We start from the raw sequence: 17,255 nt of genomic DNA on the forward strand, positions 1-17,255 counted from the left end.
GTCAGAGACCCTCTGGTAGATGGATCTGAAGGTGAGAGCCAAGGTTCAACAGATCTCTCAGGTCAGTAGACCCTTGACCCTGTCTAGTGATGGTCTCCAGGACTCAGAAAACTGGTCCTTTCCTTCAGCCATCAGTTAAGAGTAGAGGTACCCAGACTTGGGCTTTGCTCTTACTTTAGGACTTTGTATTAGAAGAGCCCAGAAAAACAAAAGCACATTCACCCATATACAGATTATAACCACATCTAGTTCAGGAAAGTTGTTTAGAGTCAAGAGAGATCACCTTGAACCAGAATGGTCTTGGGAGTGACTCCTGGAAAAGACAGCGTTAGAGCCAGGACTTGAAGTTGGGGGAACACCTGTAGAGAACAGGAAGGTCCCTCCCCATTGTCCCCACCCCCTCCAACCTCCTGTTCTCCGTCCTTTCCTTCCTCCTTCCTCCTCCCTCCCCACACTCCAACACATACAATCATCTGGGTGTTTGGGTTTGACTTCCTGGAAGTAAGTAGCCCCAGGCATTTCTGCAACCCTTCAGTCCCTGGAAGGTCCCAGAAACCAGCAGAGTATTTCAATCCACAGGCCACTGGACCAAAGGAGGTGGAAAGTCATGGTAAGTAAGCCTTTCTCTACCTCCCTCCCTGCCATCCCCCTACTCTCACTCCCAGGGATGTTTGAAGAAAGCAGAAGTAAAAACAGCCTCTACTAACTTCCTTTTTTTCCTTTTGACTCAACATGAGAGGTGTTTGTCCCTACGTGTGTTGAGGGAGGGGAGTCAGGAGGAGCAGAAGATGAAGGATGAGATATAACAGAGGAAAGAGGAGGAAGGAGACCATCTAGGCTGGGAATACAAACTATATGAGGGAAAGAGATGAAGCTCAAGAAGTAGACAGAGCTTGAGATGGTGTCAGCTTAAAAGGTGTCAGCAAAGGAGTCTGGGTTTTATCTTCCAAGTAACCAGAGCCACTGTGGGATAGAAGTCAAGCGGCTTCAAGTCCTAGCTCTGACATTTCCTAATTTTGTATTTTTGGACAAGACAGCTAACCACAAGACAATCTCAATTTCCTCATCTGTAAAATGGGGGTGAGATTCTGTGCACTACTGACCTTGTGTGGTGGTTGTGGAGATCAAACAAGGCAAGGTAAAACAGCTTAATGGACCTGAAGGGCTAATCTACTGTTTGTCATTATTCATTGGGGGTCGCACAGACAACAGAAGAGGCTGGCTGTAGCCCCCACTGGGCTTGCCCAGTCCCTGAGACCAATCTCATCCCCCAGCCCAGGCCCATTTCTCCTGGGCTCCTACCCAAGATGGCAGGCACCTTCTATTGAGTTTCCCTAGGACAGTGGAATCAGTCACTGGACTCAAAGGGTTAGCTTTCATAGAAGGCTCTGCTCACTTCTCACTCAGCCCTTTCCATCTCTCCTCGCTCTCGTTTCTCCTCTGCTCACTCCTACCCTCATTGGTGTCCTAACTCACTTTTCTTTAACACCACAGTGGTCCAAGGCAGCCCTAGATCAAGGATTTGCTTGTTAGCTTGGGCGACATTGATGGCACACCATAGCTACCCTGGTGGGAAACAGGAACAATATCTGGAATGGGGGAAGAAATATGGGGACATAGTGTGTGTGGGGGAAGGGTGGGAAGGGGGAGAATGATAGTTAAAGCTTAGGGGGAGGGCCTGGTTGGTGGTGACCTGAAAACTCAGTTCCAAGGGGGTGGGGGCTTCCTGTGGGCCCCAGGGGTGCTGACTACTAGGCAAAGTAGGTCAGAAGGACTTGCCCCTACTTATGGGGCTGAAATGGGGTAGGGCAATATTTGTGACAACACTGAAAAAATGGTTTTGGTCTTCAGCTCATCTCTCTCTTTAGCTCAGTTGTTCCTGAGGCAGTGGTGTGCAGGTAAATGTTTAACAACCAGCTTTTGGGGGGGGGGGGGGTGTATGCAAGACACTTGAAAATTTAGTCTGCATTATTACCATTTTCTGCATCACTTCCTTACATTTAGACAATTAACAGAACAATAAATCAAACCCTAATTTATAGCATTTATTGATTTCTGAAGTATAAATGTTAACATTGAAAACTATCTCCATTACAGCCCTGTGAGGCCTCTCACCATGTTCCTGAGTTTATGACTCAGTGCCTTTCCTCTCTCTCTTTCTCTTCCCTCTCCCCCAGCTGTGTGGTCCCACAAACTCACTTTAAAACCTCCTTTTAAAATGAGAATTTTATGGTTATATTTTGTTTTTACATGGCCCAGATTTCCCCTGTATTTCACTCCCTTCCTCCTCCCAGAGAGCCATTTCTTTTAACAAAGAAATTTTCTAAAACAGAAAGAGGAAAAAATATGAGCGAAACAAATCAATTTATGGAAAAAATATGAAGATATATGTAATGTTTCACATCCATGGAGTCTCCCACTCTGTAAAGGAGGAGGGGGTATATGTATGTATGTATGTATGTATGTATGTATGTATGTATGTATGTATGTGTTTGTGTATGTGCGTGTGTGTGTGTGTGTGTGGAGGTGGAGGTATTTTCTCATATCTCCTTTGGGGTCAAGTTCATTCTTCATGATTTCACAACATTCTTATAAGATTGCTTTGTGAAGGTTGTTCTTAGGTTTACACCAACATTGTTTATGCTGTTTTCCTGGCTCCTTCAGTGAGCATGCATCAGCTCATACATTTTTCTATACTTCTCTGTCTTTGTCCTATTTCTTGCTTCTTATAGCCGTCGTATTCCTATGTTCATGTACCCCCATTTGTCTAGCTATCTTCCAGTAAATATAGATAAGTTGTTTCCACTTGTGTGCTACCACAAAAAGTGCTGTTATAAAAGTTCTAATGTTCACGGAGTTTCTCTTGAGTTCTCAATGATCTCTTGAGGGTATATAACTAGCAGTGAGATTTCTAGATCAACCCAGAGGCTCACTTTCTTACAGACTTTTGGACAGGGGGAAGGAATCTGGACACCATCCAGGACTTCTAACGAAATTTGGGAACCTGAGAAATGGTATATGTGTGTCTACGTGTGCTTATTACTCTGTACATGAGTCTATCTGCATGTTCATAATCTCTGACCATCTCTGCCTGTCTGTGTGCTTGTAGATAAGTAGATTTTGGCCTGATATCAGAAAAAAAAAATTTTTTTTTTGAATAATTAGAATTGTCTAGAAGTACAGTGGTCCCTAGGGTGCTGACAAGTAGTGGGTTTTCTCATCCTTTGGAGGTTTTTTAGAAGCTGGCTAAGCACCTATCTGGAATATTGCAGAAAGGACTCCTGTTTACACATAGGTTGGATAAGATGTCGTCTGGAGTCTAATCCATCTTTGAATTCTGAGATTCTGTGATGCTTTGTGTCTCACAGCAGAGTCATCAGGACTTTCAAAACCTGAAAGCTAAGTTCCAGGGCACGCAGGCTGGGTTTGGTGAGCTACCCAGGAAGCCACCACTGCCCAAAGGCTCTCAGCTGCCAGGTCTGGGTCAAGCCAATACTATTTCTGAGAGTTCCTTTTCTTCTGGGACTCCTGCTGCTAATTGGAGGGGACCTCCATGGCAAGGACAAGGGACCCCACCTAGCCCTTGGCTCCCTAACCTAGGGAGAGGCTCTCAAGCCAGTCCCAGGACCAGGGAGGCTCCAAGAGACCAGCAGACATCGTGGGGAATTGCAGGGGATGCTGCAGAGAAGGCTTCCTCACTTCCAAGCCCTATCCCCTTGGGCTCTCCAAGGACACCTAGGAAGGATCAGGGCCTGAGTGTCCCCCGCAGGAGACCTCTGCCACCTCTGAAGAATCTTGGTCCCCAGCCTCCCAAGCCCCCCCTTCCACCAGGTACCCTGCATTTAGAACGTTTCAGGAGAAAAGAGGTCACTAACAGAAGAGCTGCAGGTGGGTGTTTGGATCATGTCAAGAAAGTTTTGAGAAGGGGGGGGGAAGTCCCTGAGAAGTGGGGATTATGATGACCTGGGGAGGGTGATACTCAGATTTTGGACCTGGGGTTGGAGCTCCAACATGATCAGCATCCAGTTCTGCTCTCTAATTGAGAAACTGACTTGCCCATGGGGTTATTTAGCTAGTATTGGGGGTGATATTCAACTTCTGTAGAAAATTCAGGTAGCTGTGAGGGAAAAAATTTCAAATCTTCATAGATAAGTTATTATTATATAATTTACATAGCTCCAGTGGGTGGGTAAATGGAGTCACTCTCCTGAAAGTCCTCAACTGCCCTGGTAAAACTATATAACTGTATCCAGGCAAGAAAATCATCCTGGGTGGGGGGACCCAAGTGCCAGCACTTCCAAAGAAGCCAGGATCCTTCTCCAGTAGCAACTGCCTGGGTCCTCCAGTTCCTGCCATTCCACAGTAAGTCTGGGGACTTGTGGGGGGCACTTTGGGGAGGCTGTGGGAAGCCCTAATTCCCACTCTCCTCTCAGGGATCCAGATGAGATCTATGATGATGTGGAGCCAAACCCCTGCCCACCAGGCCCCAGGAGGAGAGGTGTGTATCCATGAATGAAGTGGAGCATGAGATGGAAATTTCAGGAGAGGTGGTGTGGACTTTCCAGTCTAATTCCCTCACTTTCAATGAATGATAAATGTAGTTGATGTCCATTTTACAAGCAAGGAAACTGATGGCCCAGACTGGGAAGTGAAGAGGTCAGGGTCTGGAGATGAGGGTCCTAGAGAGAGGAACTTTAGCTAGCTCTCTGCTCTGTGCATGCCCAAGGCCAGGTCCTTTTAACCTAGCTGGGCTGGTTAACTGATAGGGGTCTGAGCCTGTGGTCCGCGGACAAAAATCTAGGTGGGTGGTTCTCAAACTTTTTGGTCTCAGGGCCATTTCACACTCTTAAAAATTGAGGACTCCCCCTAAAGAACTTCTGTTTATGTGGGCTATATCTATTGAGAGTTACTATATTAGAAAGTAAAGCTGATAAAATTTGAGAATATTTTAGTTCATTTTATAATAATAAATCTATTTTATACATAACAAAATATTTTAAATTAGAATAACCATTTTTTAAAAACAAAAAAAATCAGCGAGAATACTATTGTTTTACATATTTTTGCAAATCTCTTTAATGTCTGGCTTAATTGAAGATAGCTGAATTCTCCTCTGCTTCTTTGTTGACTCAGTTACAATGTTATTTTGGTTGAAGAAAATCCAGCTTCACACAGACACATAGTTGGAAAAAGAAGGATTATTTTAGGAGGCAAATAATGCCTTGGAATTATGAAAATAGTTTTGACTTTGTGGACTTCCCTAAAAGAGTCCACCCATTTTTCTCCCATTTCCATATCTTCTACTCTCAGGATCTCAGGAACCCACTTATTCAGGGAGTATTGAGTTTCCATTCACCACTTACTCTGCGACTCTGGGTAGGCTGCTTTCCTTTTCTGAGTCCCAGTTCCCTTAGTTGTAAAATGAGCTGAATGTTGGAATTGAACTTTGGTCTCCTGACTCCAAAATCAGGACCCTTTCATCTGCAATACTGCCTCTTGCAGAGAAGGTCAAGGGGATGTACAAAAGTCTATTAATTCTAATGCAGCTCTGAGGATGCATTTGGAAGTTTCAATATTGCCCTGTGATCCTTGTTGATTTCCATCTTCTTCCTTTCTTGACTTTGTTGAGTTTGTTGTCTCAGGGACAAGTGGCTTGTCCCTGAGTTTTCTCATTGCACTTGTGACACACATATACCCTTCTCCCAGTTATGAGTGACTCGTCCTGTCAACAGCCTTCAATTGCTCCTTCAGAAAACCACCTCAGCTTTAAACAGTGTAGCAGTCAGACTTCTAAAGGAGTGAGTTTTCAGTCATTTGGGTATCAACATGGAAGCTGGATGAACAAGTTTCCAGGGGGCCCATGAGATTCTAGCACATGGTGGGGGTTTGGATATGAGGCAATCTTAGATACCTTTTCCAGGTCTGAAGTGCCTTGACCCTTAAGCAACCCAAAATAGGGCTGCTCCTCAGATTGGTTTTTGCTTTTCCTGGCTTTCTCCTGAGGTCTGCAGTGAAACTTGCAACATCTCTCCATTAGCACACAATTGAAGCCACAGATGTGGCTTCCTACCACTGCCTCTCCTATGTCTCTGGGCAAAGGTTGCAGAATTAAGGATCTCCACCTATGGATCCACTTCCCAAGGGTTGAAATCTTGGTTGGGCCTGCTCTAGGAAGGGAAAATCAGTGGATGTCTTTCCAAGTCTGAAAGGGACCTATCCCTCTTGCCTGACTACATCAGGTCTCATCATGCCTGATCCTAACTCCTCAGCTACCTTCTATCCTTGTGAACCCTCCCCTCCCACAACCACACTTGCAAATGGAGACTTGAAATGGATTTAGCTCTAGAGGGTGAAAAGGAAGCTCTGGTTCTCCTCCACTTGTTGTTCGATTGAGTCTAACTCTTTATGACCCCATAGATCCTGGCACGCTAAGCCCTCAACCTGAAGGGTTCATCTGCTCATGCCTTATCTTTCAGCGTCTTAATATTATCCACAGGGTTTTCTTGACAAAAATACTACAGTGTTTTGCCATTTCCTTCTTCAGTAGATCACCTTTTATCAGAACTCTCCACTATAACTTGTTCATCTTAGGTAACCCCTGCATGGGATAGCTCAGTGTTTCATTGAACTATGCAAGTCCTTCTGCTATGACAAGGCAGTGATCCAGGAAGGGTTTCTCTCATCCACTGGCTCCCCCTATTTGATTTCAAAGTCAGTCCCAGGAACCTCATTCATTGCCCCATAAATCTGTGGCTTCCCTAGTGCTACCTTATTAGAAGGAATTGGATGCTGAGACCCCACAATAAGAGCTTTGTACATCCATCTCTCTTGTAGTTTTTGACCAGCTCCAGAACACTGATCGATACCAATTCAGCGACCTCTGAGCATTCTTTCAACTGTTCCTTCAGGGGCAAATCTGAGGCCCTTAATCTCCTTTTTTTCTTCCAGTTAGGGAGCAGCTGCTCCTCAACTTCCACCCAACTTTCCCAAATTCAGGTGTCCTAATGGAGAATGGTCTTTGGACCCTGATTTCTGCCTAAATGTCTGGTCTGTCAGGAATTCCAGCAGCAGAAATGGTCTGAAGTAGGTTTACAAAGAAAATAACTAAAGCCCAGGAAGGTTAAGTGACTTGTCCAAAACAGTAGTCGGGACTGGAACCCCAACATTAAATCCCGTGCTCTGCATTGCACCTGACAATTGTTCAGCCTTCTTTCAAGTTACATTGTACATTTTTCTGTCAGTCAATAGTGCTAACGCTGAGATGGAGTCCTCCATTTAAATTCCAAACTGGAGGATTGGGAGGCAAAAGGAGGGGGGTCCTATCTTAGTCCATAGGGCTCAGTTCTAGTCATCTTGCTGATCACCACTGACTCCCTGCCAGCTGCCACCTTCCACCTTCCAAGGGATTGGCATGCTATGGTAGAAAGAGAACTAGACTTGAAATCACCATGAATTTCAGCAATAATGCTGTGTTATTTGATCTCTGAGTGCCTTTCTTTGCTCATCTATAATATGGGGATATTACTACATGCACTATTTCCCCTTCATGCTTTCTTGTTGTGAAGTGCTTTGTAAACTTTCAGACACTATATAAAAATGAATTACTCCTGTGCTTCACTCTGCCCTGCTTCTACTTACACACACACACACACACACACACACTCCTCCTCTTAACCTGTCATCACAACAGCAACACAGTGCAATCGTCTGGAAGGGCAAAAGTAATTTTACTATAGATGATGAGAGTAGCAGTTATTTGAACAAGTTTGGTAATAACATTTGTGAATACTTCAACTTCATTCTTCATTTTCTTAGGTCTTAGGTCTCCAAGTATTTCTGGCCTTAGATATCCTCAACTTGGTTCCCTGAGCTCACCTTCCCATAACTCCCCAGGAAAATTATCTTCTCAATCTGAGGTTATGCACACCTGCACCTGAATAAGAATCCCATTTACCATACCCCCAACAAGCAGTCATTAAAGGTGGCTTGACAACCACCTACATGAGTGGACCCTGTTACCTCCTAATGCAGGTCATTCTACTTTTGGACCACTCTTGCCACTCAAAGCTTCCACCGCTGTTGCCTTGTTCCATCTTCTGATGCCAAAGACAATGAGTCTCACTCTTCTTACACCATGACAGTCCCTTTAATACTTATGGACAACTGCCAGATCCCCTACTTAGTCCTCTCATATCTCCTTTCAGGTTCACAGATGGCAGGGTCTTGGGTATGCTCCTTCTCCGGCTCAGTTTCTCCATGTGGTCCTCTCAGAGAAAGGCAATCTGGCAGGACCATCAAAATGCAATCTAATCAACCCTCCTCTCATTTTAAAATTTTGGGGTCCAAGTATCTGTTTCTAGAATACACGTGTCAACAGATTAACCCTAGGGGTTGCCAATCAACTTTCAAGTCATCACTTGGCTTATATATTGCTGTCTCCATTCTGTCATTTTCTTCACGTTCTGTCTCCTGATTCACATTGTACCTCTCCTTAACAATGCTCTCCCTGCAGTGTTTTAGAGCAGGGTGTGGATGTAAGAAGCAGTGTCATCTGCAAATAGGGCTGTCTTAAAGCATCCTCACCACCTACAAAGAAACTCTCATTTGAAGTCTGTGCAGATCATTTTCCATGACATTGCTAGACCTTTGGCAAGCCAATCTCACTTTTAATTTGCTCCCTCCAGCCATACACATCACTCAGATGTGCTATTTTAATCCCAGAATTATCTTGCCTTTCCTGTGAAAGACACAGAGCTTCCCTATTTATCTATAAATGACTGCTATTACAGTATTAAGCTTATAGACATCACATATTCAAGTTCTAAAATTAAGGGTAAGGGGAAAACTATTGTAGAGAACCAAGAATTGGGGGGATGGTGAGAACACCTTGGGCCCCTTTAGTAGCCTAGTTGTTTGACTTCCTCAGGTGATCTACTGGTTGCAGAAAGAACTCTCAAAGATTCCCAACAACCTGGCCAGCAAATGTGGTAACTTAGGGAAGGGGAGTCTGGGGATGGGGAGGCATCTATATCCTGTTAGTTATGAATGTTAACTATCCATCTTCAGGAACAGTTGGAAACCCTCAGAAGAGGTTAAGACAGAGGAAATCTGCAAACCCCTGAAGCTCCCCAAACCCCTGAAGCAGTACAAAAAGGAAGAGAAAGCAGAAAGAGAATTCAGGAAGAAATTTAAGGTCAGGAGAGAACATTTCTGCAGCACCAACCTCTTCTTAGTCCATTATGACCTAAATATGAACTGGACTTGGAGAACTTTTATGATCGGAGATGACTTATTAAGAGTAGCTCTAATTACAATACACTGACTTTTACATTAGATTTTCAGGGATCCTATAAACACCTGGGAGGGAGGGGTGCAGAAAAAAGTCCTGGGTAAGTGACCGAAGCTAGACTACTCGTTTGCTCTAGTTTGAAGGGGACATTGTGACTTTGACAAGGATGATGATCGACCCCAATGCCAATACCCGTCGTGGGGGTGGTAGAAACTTGGCTATTAGACGTGGGGAAATCCTGGATGTGATCCAATTCACCAGCAGAGAACAGATTCTATGCCGGGATGTCAGTGGAAAATGTGAGTTGGTTAGTATGCCCTAGAAATGGGCGGGGCATTTATCCTTGTAATCCCATTAAGCTTATCCTTCCCTTTTTGCAGATGGCTTCGTTCCTAGAACAGTTCTGCTCCCCCTGTAAGTGACCAAGCTGAGGACATGTGGGCAAGTGTGGGTGCTGGGAGGCTTACAGCCTTCTATTCTAAAGTGAATTTAGAGATGAGCTGGCATTTGTCAACTACTTATGGTCTATTCTCTCTTTGACAGGGAGACAGAAGTCTACGATGATGTTAGTTTCTAAGGTAGGTACCTGTTATGCTACATACACCCAACCAGACTTTGGCCAGTGTCCCATTAGTCCAGCTCTGTTCTCTTGGAGCAGCAAGGGAGGTTGGCAAAGAGGCGATTCCAATCCAGCTCCCATCTCCCAAGGGAAATGTAGGATGAGAAGCAACTGGAACCACTGACCTACCTGAAGGGCTACAGAGCCCCATCTTCTTTTGCAGGGCATCCTTGGATCATCCTTGGACCATTTTCTCCTCCATAGTGGGTCCAGAGAAAACTACAAGTTTCTCCTTCATATATTCAACCCATCAGCCTGTACTTCTCATGGATGAACACTGACAGTATTAAATCACCACTTCAAGTGGCTCTCTGCTTGACTGCCTCCTTTCTTCTATACCCTCCCTTTAGAGAGATGTGGAAGGGAGAGATTTGGATCAGAAGAAAGGGGGAGAGCAAAGGAGAATGAACTGTTTACACTCCAGGGGGCTATCTCACTTATACTTTCTCGTAGTGTAGCAGGAAACAGTCAACAATACATATAATTTAGTTTAACAGAAGTTTTTAGAAGCCAAGCTCTAGGCTGGACATTCAGTTCAAAGGAATGTTGGGACATGCAACAATACAGTTATTTTGGTCTATTAAAAAAAGCTTAGCCAAGGCAAAGAAAAAGGGAGATGCTGACTTCTTGAAGAATTAGCTCCAGGGGACTAGTATGTAAAATAAATTGGCTGTGATCTGACCTAATGGTCAAGTACTTCGGTATACTTTTTGCCTTTTATAGCCATTGCTGCTCTGAAGAACACGGTTTGAGTGTATAAGGCAAAAGGCACACTTAAAAATTTGATGCCCAAATCCTCAGTCCTGACAGTAAAAGTAGCGAACTAGTCACTACAAGGGGGAGAGGAGGAAGGCAGGAGAATCCTATCAGGAAGGAGACCTTCAAATATTTGATGACAACGATAATGATCATGATCCTCTATTTCCTTCTTTAATGATCTAACAATCCCATCCAGCTCAAGTAGACTATGAATTAAAAATCATTCAATACTAAACAGAGACAAATATTCAAAATATAATGAACATTTCCAACAGACTTCACAACAAGGTTAGGAGGCTTTCAGTAACTGGTATTTATTATCAAAGTCGTAATGTCAACAAGATGCCACAACTACAAAAAAAATTGCGTACATTGCAATCTCAATGCAAACAGTCAAATGGAATCCCAGTCATTAAAAAAGTAATTAAAATCACCCCAGAAAGCAACTGAATTTTAACATCTTTATACATCCAGCCAACAAATTAAAATGGTTAACAAGAAAAACAAAATACAAATTTGGAAGTCTGGTATTGATGTTAAAAAAAAAAAGGCAACTGCTTAAGCATTTCTATCAATTCGCACATCAATCTCTCTGCCACTGAGTTTTATCCCATTCATCATCCGGCAGGCTCTCTCTGCCACCTCTGGTGACTCAAACTTAACCACGCCACAACCCTTGGATTTGCCATTCTCCATCTTGATGTCTGCATACAACACATGGCCTGAACAGGGGAGGAGAAAAGACCAAACCAGATCAGGCCACCAGACCCATGACAAACAGTTCCATGTTCTCTCAGCTTTCTGAGGATCAAATACTACCATTTCCATTCAGTTCAGAACATTTGCTGATTTTGGGGTTGATGAAGTCACAAAAATAATCCCTTCTGAATTCTGCCACACAAATATTTAGGGCACGTACACTTAAAAATATAAGTGTTCTGTGGCTGTCCTGCTGTTCTTCTCCTAACAGGTTTACAATATTTATAAACCCCATCAAAAACCTGGCTAACATTTATACTGTTCTTTAGGTTTCAGAAAATGTTATATAACAACCTTAACCAACCAGATTTGATCTCAAAGTCTTTGGATTTCCCCCCCAACTTGAGTAGGTATACATACACATATTTACTGAATTGTTCAAGGAATTTTCATGATGGATCAATTATTACAAAGCACTTTCAAATCAATGTAAAAGTTGATCTGCTTGTACTTATCAAATATGCCCACTATGTATAAACTAGAATCCAACTGGTCACAATAATTTAGTTGAGATTTAAAGGGAAATAACCTCATTTATCCACTATTAAAATTGCCTCAGCAACAAGAATAATTTTATCTGTCATTTTTAATATCAGTACTCTTAAATGATTGAGCAAGCAAAGCAAATTTACCAGGTCTAAAGAATTTTAAAGATCCTCTTCGTAAAACAAATGTTTCTCTCATGTAAATGCCCATAATCTACTGACTTAAAGACAAGGTCAGTGTTAAACGAAGCTTTGACTAGCCCCATTAAATAAAGCTGTAATCTACTAATCAGTTATAATTACCTAGGCATGATTAACAGGATCTTGCCTAAATAATAATGAGATCTGCTCAACCATGCCAAGCTCCAAGAACTGGGAAAAAAACCTTCTTTAATCCCAGAAGAGTGCAAGAAGGGGAGCCCTGAAGAACCAAGAATTGAAACTCACAGGGGGAGGAGATGATTTCAGGAACACAAAAGGTAGCAGAGAAGATATAGGGTCTTCAGAGGTATGTAAATTTAGGAAGATGACAGCTGACAGTACTAGGATAACATTAATCAAGTATTTAAGTACAGAACACAGCAAAATAGTTGGCTGCAGATAGATACAAAGGGAACAGTTAAAAAAAAATCTATTCTAAGACAATTTAAAAATGACATATGAAAACAAAACACCACCAAACTAATAATATGTACCTGACTCAAAGAACTAGGGAAGCATTAAAATTCAATGAAATGATTCAAGATGGGTAAAAAACTTCACAGGGGAAGGTCAGGCAAAAAGAGAAAGAACATTCTAAAAGCTTACTGAGGAAAGGCTCTTGTAGAAATTTAGTGACAGAAGCAAACCGCCTTGCTAAGCACAAGTGGAAGAAGGACTGAATCAGCCAGAACATAGATAATGGTCAACAGAAGTCAGTCAATCAACAAGCATTTATTGAGAGTCTGCTTCGTGCCAATCACTGAGAAAGGCAAGATGTGGAGGTCCTCAGGCTCATGGGCCCTGGGGACAGGGACAAGACAGCACAGACAATCCTAAAGGTTACCCCTCAACAAAACAAGGAGAGAAAAGATAAAACTACTGGGAGAGGTCTTATGTAGTATAGTGCCAAGGAAGAAAGGGATGCTAGGCACCTTCTAAAACAATACCTGAGAAGGCATAAGAGCTTCTCTTAAATTATTTTGATAGTTTCACATCTGCCAAGGGAATAAAACCTTTTCCTTCAAGTGTTAATCCAGTGTAATCAATCACTGGCAACTCTCACACAGGGCCAGCAAGTCTGATGGCAACAGAAATATACTCCATGCTGCTAATTCTGTCTTGGTGAGGAAGGTGTTGGGTGCTAAGAAGCTGGAGTGACAGGAAAAGGGAGGGCAGCATGTATCAGGCCAGCTGGGCCCTCAATACCACCAGGAGTCCTGGGGAGACTCATGAGAGCCATGACTAGGGAGTGCTTACCAGACAGAGACAAAAGCAAGATCTGACCAAATGGTGAGGCTGTTTCTAGCATATACTAAGAATTTTATACAAATTCTTTTGAGTTTTCTACTAATGCGTGAAAATTCCAACTATCATGAACCTTCCTGCAACAGCTACTGACAGGCACCTCTGATTTCCCCTCAAAACAAGTATTTTCATCCACAAACCCTAGGATTGTGGATGATGTGCATTCCACATCACCTGGAAACATGCTTATCAACATCTTAAAACACTTACCACATTCATTGAATTTGTCTTTTAGCATTTTCCATGTAAAGTCAAAAGGGAGCTGAGGGAAGGAAAAAACCACCACACTGTCAATTAAGAGACTACAGTTGTGTAGCCCACAAAAAATCTCAACATACTTCAATAATATTATTTCTGCTGCTAAAAATATTGCTTATTACAGAGAAGTCGAATATGGCACTGATTTCAAGGCTAAGAAATTCTTGATTAAAGATGCAAACTTTGATGATGAACTATTTTAGTTAATATTCCCTTACTATTAGTTCTGTGAAAGGAAGGAAGGGGCTTCCTGAGATTTTAACATGGAAGCTTCCCCATGGCAATGGAGAGGGAGTAAGAGAAGGGGCAGGGAGAAGAGGAGGAAGAGGGAACAGGGAAGAAAAGGTTCCCCATACTATCTTTAAGTAGAAAGATTGGATGACCACTTGTCAGACATGAGTTCCATTACTCAGCCAATGAAATTACTTCCAATTCTAGAATTACGAAATTATGTTTTGCCAATTCCTGTATCAGAAGTATTGTTGAGGAGAGGAAGACAGTAAATCCGTCCCTTCTTGTGAGATTAACAAGGAAAGAAAAGGAGATCATACTGCTGCTCAGTCTAGGGTTTTGGTATTTTTTTGTTTGTTTAAAACCACTGAAAGCAGCTAGCTCCACAAATAGGTTACAAGCCAGGCTGCAGATCATGTGGGAGGGTAGAACACAGGGCAATTATCACTGTTATGCTGTTAAATTGGCTTATCAATTGGGGAATGGCCAAACAAACTGTTAGGCACAAGTATGTGTGCAAATCATAGTGGAGATTTCTGTAGCAGGGATGACTACATCTACAGCATCATTACTGTGCTTATAAGAAATGTTCCATTCACAGGAGCATTTGAAAACTTTTATGAAGTTTACTGATGCAAAGTTAAGTGAAGAGAACCAGGAAAATATACACAATGGAAATGGAAAGAACAAAACAATCACAAATGAAAGCCAAGAAATCAAAATTAAAATGACCCCAAACATATGAGGACAAATCACATCTCCCTCTCTTCGTTGCAAAGATAGGAGACTCTGGAGAGTGAATTATTAACTTCTCTAGCATGGAACATGAATGCAACATAAAACCTCACTAGTTCAAAATTTATCATATTTTTAAAAATTCCTTCTTCCCACTGAAATCTCAGGGTCTTATAAAGAATCTAACTGCTTTTTTAAACTACTCCACTTTCCACCCACCTTTGGCACAGTGCCTACCAAAAAACGCCCTTTACAGTTTGAGAAATTGCTTAATTTTATTCAATGTGCAGGTCTGATGATGCCTTCTGGTACATTAGGGAAGGCAGGAGTGAACTTGACTGTTTATGTTACTGATCTCATTTTAACGGCCAGTTGCTCCACATGCAGCTTATACAGTAATATATGTATTATGTCTAAAAGCAAATTTGATTTATTGAAAACTATTCAGAAGCAACATGTTGCATCTGAATAAAGTCAGCCTGGATTCTTGACTGCATGATACTGGATTACAGAAAGTTTCCTGGGTTTTTGGACACTGAAACAATAAGGCAATAATGAAAATAAAAAGTAGTAAACTTACATTTCTCACAAATATCTGGCAGGCTTTTCGAGTAACCCCAGGGACATGGCCACCAGCACCTCCAAAAGAGCCTGCAAAACTGCCTCCAAAGTTTCCCCTGTCCATTTCCATAGCTCTGTCAAAGCTACCTCCCATGGCAAGTCCCATGCGCTCCATTCCTGAACCTAGAGCTGGACCCATAGTGGGACCCATTCTCTCTATGTTATTGGTTCCCATACGGTCCAATCCCATGCGCTCTATGTTATTGGCTCCCATACGGTCTAATCCCATGCGCTCCATGTTATTGGCTCCCATACGGTCCAAACCAGTAGACATTCGATCCATAACTGGGCCCATGCGATCTATGCCAGTTCCCATGCCAGCAGGCACCATACGATCCATACTTAGACCCATGCGATCCATGGTGGTGCCCATGCGATCCACACCTGATCCCATCCTTTCTATAGTTGAGCCAACTCGATCTATAGGAGCAGCCATTCTCTCAATACCAAAACCCATACCAGCCCCCATTCTCTCTACACCCGAACCTATCCTATCCATGGTTTGGCCCATTCTTTCAATGCTTGTAGTCATGTGGTCTATGCCAAGGGGACCCATTCGTTCTATTCCTGACCCCATTCTCTCTACAGTTGACCCCATCCGATCCATGACAAGGCCCATCCTCTCCATCTCAGACCCTACTCTATCCATTCCATGGCCTAGGCCAGAACCCATTCTTTCCATCCCAGCACCACCTATGCGGTCAATCCCAGGGCCCATCCTCTCGATTCCTGGTACACTGCCACCACCTAAAATAAGAAAAAACAGAACGCTATATTAGGGATTTTGGAGTGACCAATGGAGGAATACTCTATCTGGTGTAAAAGAAAAATGAAAAACCTTTCATAAACCTGTGACTTTCTTGGGAAACACATGTGGGGCAGAAGTGGGGAGGAGGAGAGAAACTTAATGATTCCAAATCTCTTCATAAGAAAGGAAGTTAAACCAACAAACTTTTAAAATATCAAACAAATCTTTTTTTTTTTTAATCTTCTTTTCAGGCCATGGTTTAAGAGAACTATTTTGTTAAGTCTGCTGGTCCTGAGCATTTTTTAGCAAGTTGAAAAGACAGTTCATTGTAAGAAGAACAATGTATTCAATATAGATGAATAATAAATATAGTAGATTTGTTGTTGAGTTGTTTTTCAGTTGCGTCTGACTCTCTGTGAACCCATTTGGGTATTCTTGACAAAGATACTAGAGTGATTTGCCATTTCTTTCTCCAGATCATTTCACCAAATGACGAAACCGAGGCAACAAGGTTAAGTGACTTGCCCAGGGTCACACAGCCATCAAGTGTCCAAGGCCAGGTTTGAAACCAGGACGATGAGTTTTCCCTATGCTAGGCCCAACACTCTACCTACTGTGCTACCTAGCTGCCCAATAATGTAGACAAACTAAATTAAATCATTAAATTTAAATCTACACTTTCGAACCACCTTTCCTCATCTCCTAAACCCTTGGCGGATTCCCTTACCATAATTAAATGATCAGATGTTGACAGGGAGTCCAAAAGGCAGGAATTTGGTTTAAAAATTAATCATGCATTGCTTCTGTGCTATGAGTACACATTTCCAAAAACATGTTAATCAACCAACTTGAGAATTAAATAAAGATGTTTTACTACCAATAGCTTTCTAAATCAATCAGAAATATGAGAATCGAGAATGCAGTCTAGGGCATTTTTTTTTAAAGGATAGTTAAAATTTTTCTCCAAGATCTTAGAATTGCCCACTGGTAAGAGTACACTAAAACTAGATGGAAACTAGGTAGGCCTTCTGTTTTCCAGATACCAACAAACAACAGTAATAGTGATCTGCTTAAGTAACGATAGGCTAAAACCATACAGGAGCCACATTTTAAAAATAATGTTAGAGAAGTATCATACCATATAACAATTTTAGGATATTCAAAACTAAAGGGACACAATTTAGTTTAGAAGACTCAAATTATTATGCTAAATAGACTGCTTTTCAAACCAGGACTAAATGTTTC

At 42.3% G+C, this 17,255-nt stretch overlaps 2 protein-coding genes across 7 annotated transcripts in view; one reads left to right on the top strand and one right to left on the bottom strand.

Annotated features, from left to right (window-relative positions):
• Window positions 1–446: 446 nt before the first annotated feature.
• Window positions 447–11,336, top strand: PRAM1 (PML-RARA regulated adaptor molecule 1). 3 transcript variants are annotated; one of them, XM_072600947.1, is made up of 10 exons: window positions 447–610; window positions 3,369–3,888; window positions 4,254–4,362; window positions 4,434–4,498; window positions 8,927–8,987; window positions 9,067–9,193; window positions 9,426–9,588; window positions 9,670–9,703; window positions 9,833–9,867; window positions 10,072–11,336. In XM_072600947.1, exons 1-9 carry the CDS (start codon window positions 608–610, stop codon window positions 9,864–9,866), a joined length of 1,116 nt encoding a protein of 371 aa, XP_072457048.1. In that variant the 5' UTR covers window positions 447–607; the 3' UTR covers window position 9,867; window positions 10,072–11,336. The 3 variants fall into 3 exon arrangements, with proteins under 3 accessions (XP_072457048.1, XP_072457047.1, XP_072457046.1); XM_072600946.1 differs by lacking the exon at window positions 447–610 and having other exon boundaries at window positions 1,797–3,888; window positions 10,052–11,336; XM_072600945.1 differs by lacking the exon at window positions 447–610 and having other exon boundaries at window positions 1,799–3,888.
• Window positions 10,957–17,255, bottom strand: part of HNRNPM (heterogeneous nuclear ribonucleoprotein M) — a 177,337-nt gene continuing 171,038 nt past the window's right edge. For all 4 annotated transcript variants that reach the window (XM_072600937.1, XM_072600940.1, XM_072600941.1 and 1 more), the window contains 3 exons: window positions 15,222–16,009; window positions 13,628–13,679; window positions 10,957–11,389 (listed from right to left, as the gene is read on the bottom strand). In XM_072600937.1, the coding sequence (XP_072457038.1) occupies window positions 11,226–11,389; window positions 13,628–13,679; window positions 15,222–16,009 (1,004 nt within the window). In that variant the 3' untranslated portion in view covers window positions 10,957–11,225. The remainder of the gene's footprint in view (window positions 11,390–13,627; window positions 13,680–15,221; window positions 16,010–17,255) is intronic.

The sequence above is a fragment of the Notamacropus eugenii genome, chromosome 4, assembly GCF_028372415.1.
Source record: "Notamacropus eugenii isolate mMacEug1 chromosome 4, mMacEug1.pri_v2, whole genome shotgun sequence".
NCBI lineage: Eukaryota > Metazoa > Chordata > Mammalia > Diprotodontia > Macropodidae > Notamacropus > Notamacropus eugenii.

Coding starts and splice junctions, on each gene's coding strand:
- PRAM1 (XM_072600946.1), top strand. CDS start 3,351: ATGCTTTGTGTCTCACAGCAGAGTCATCAGGACTTTCAAAACCTGAAA. Junction 3,889..4,253: donor CACTAACAGAAGAGCTGCAG/GTGGGTGTTTGG, acceptor AACTGTATCCAG/GCAAGAAAATCATCCTGGGT. Junction 8,988..9,066: donor CAACCTGGCCAGCAAATGTG/GTAACTTAGGGA, acceptor ATCCATCTTCAG/GAACAGTTGGAAACCCTCAG.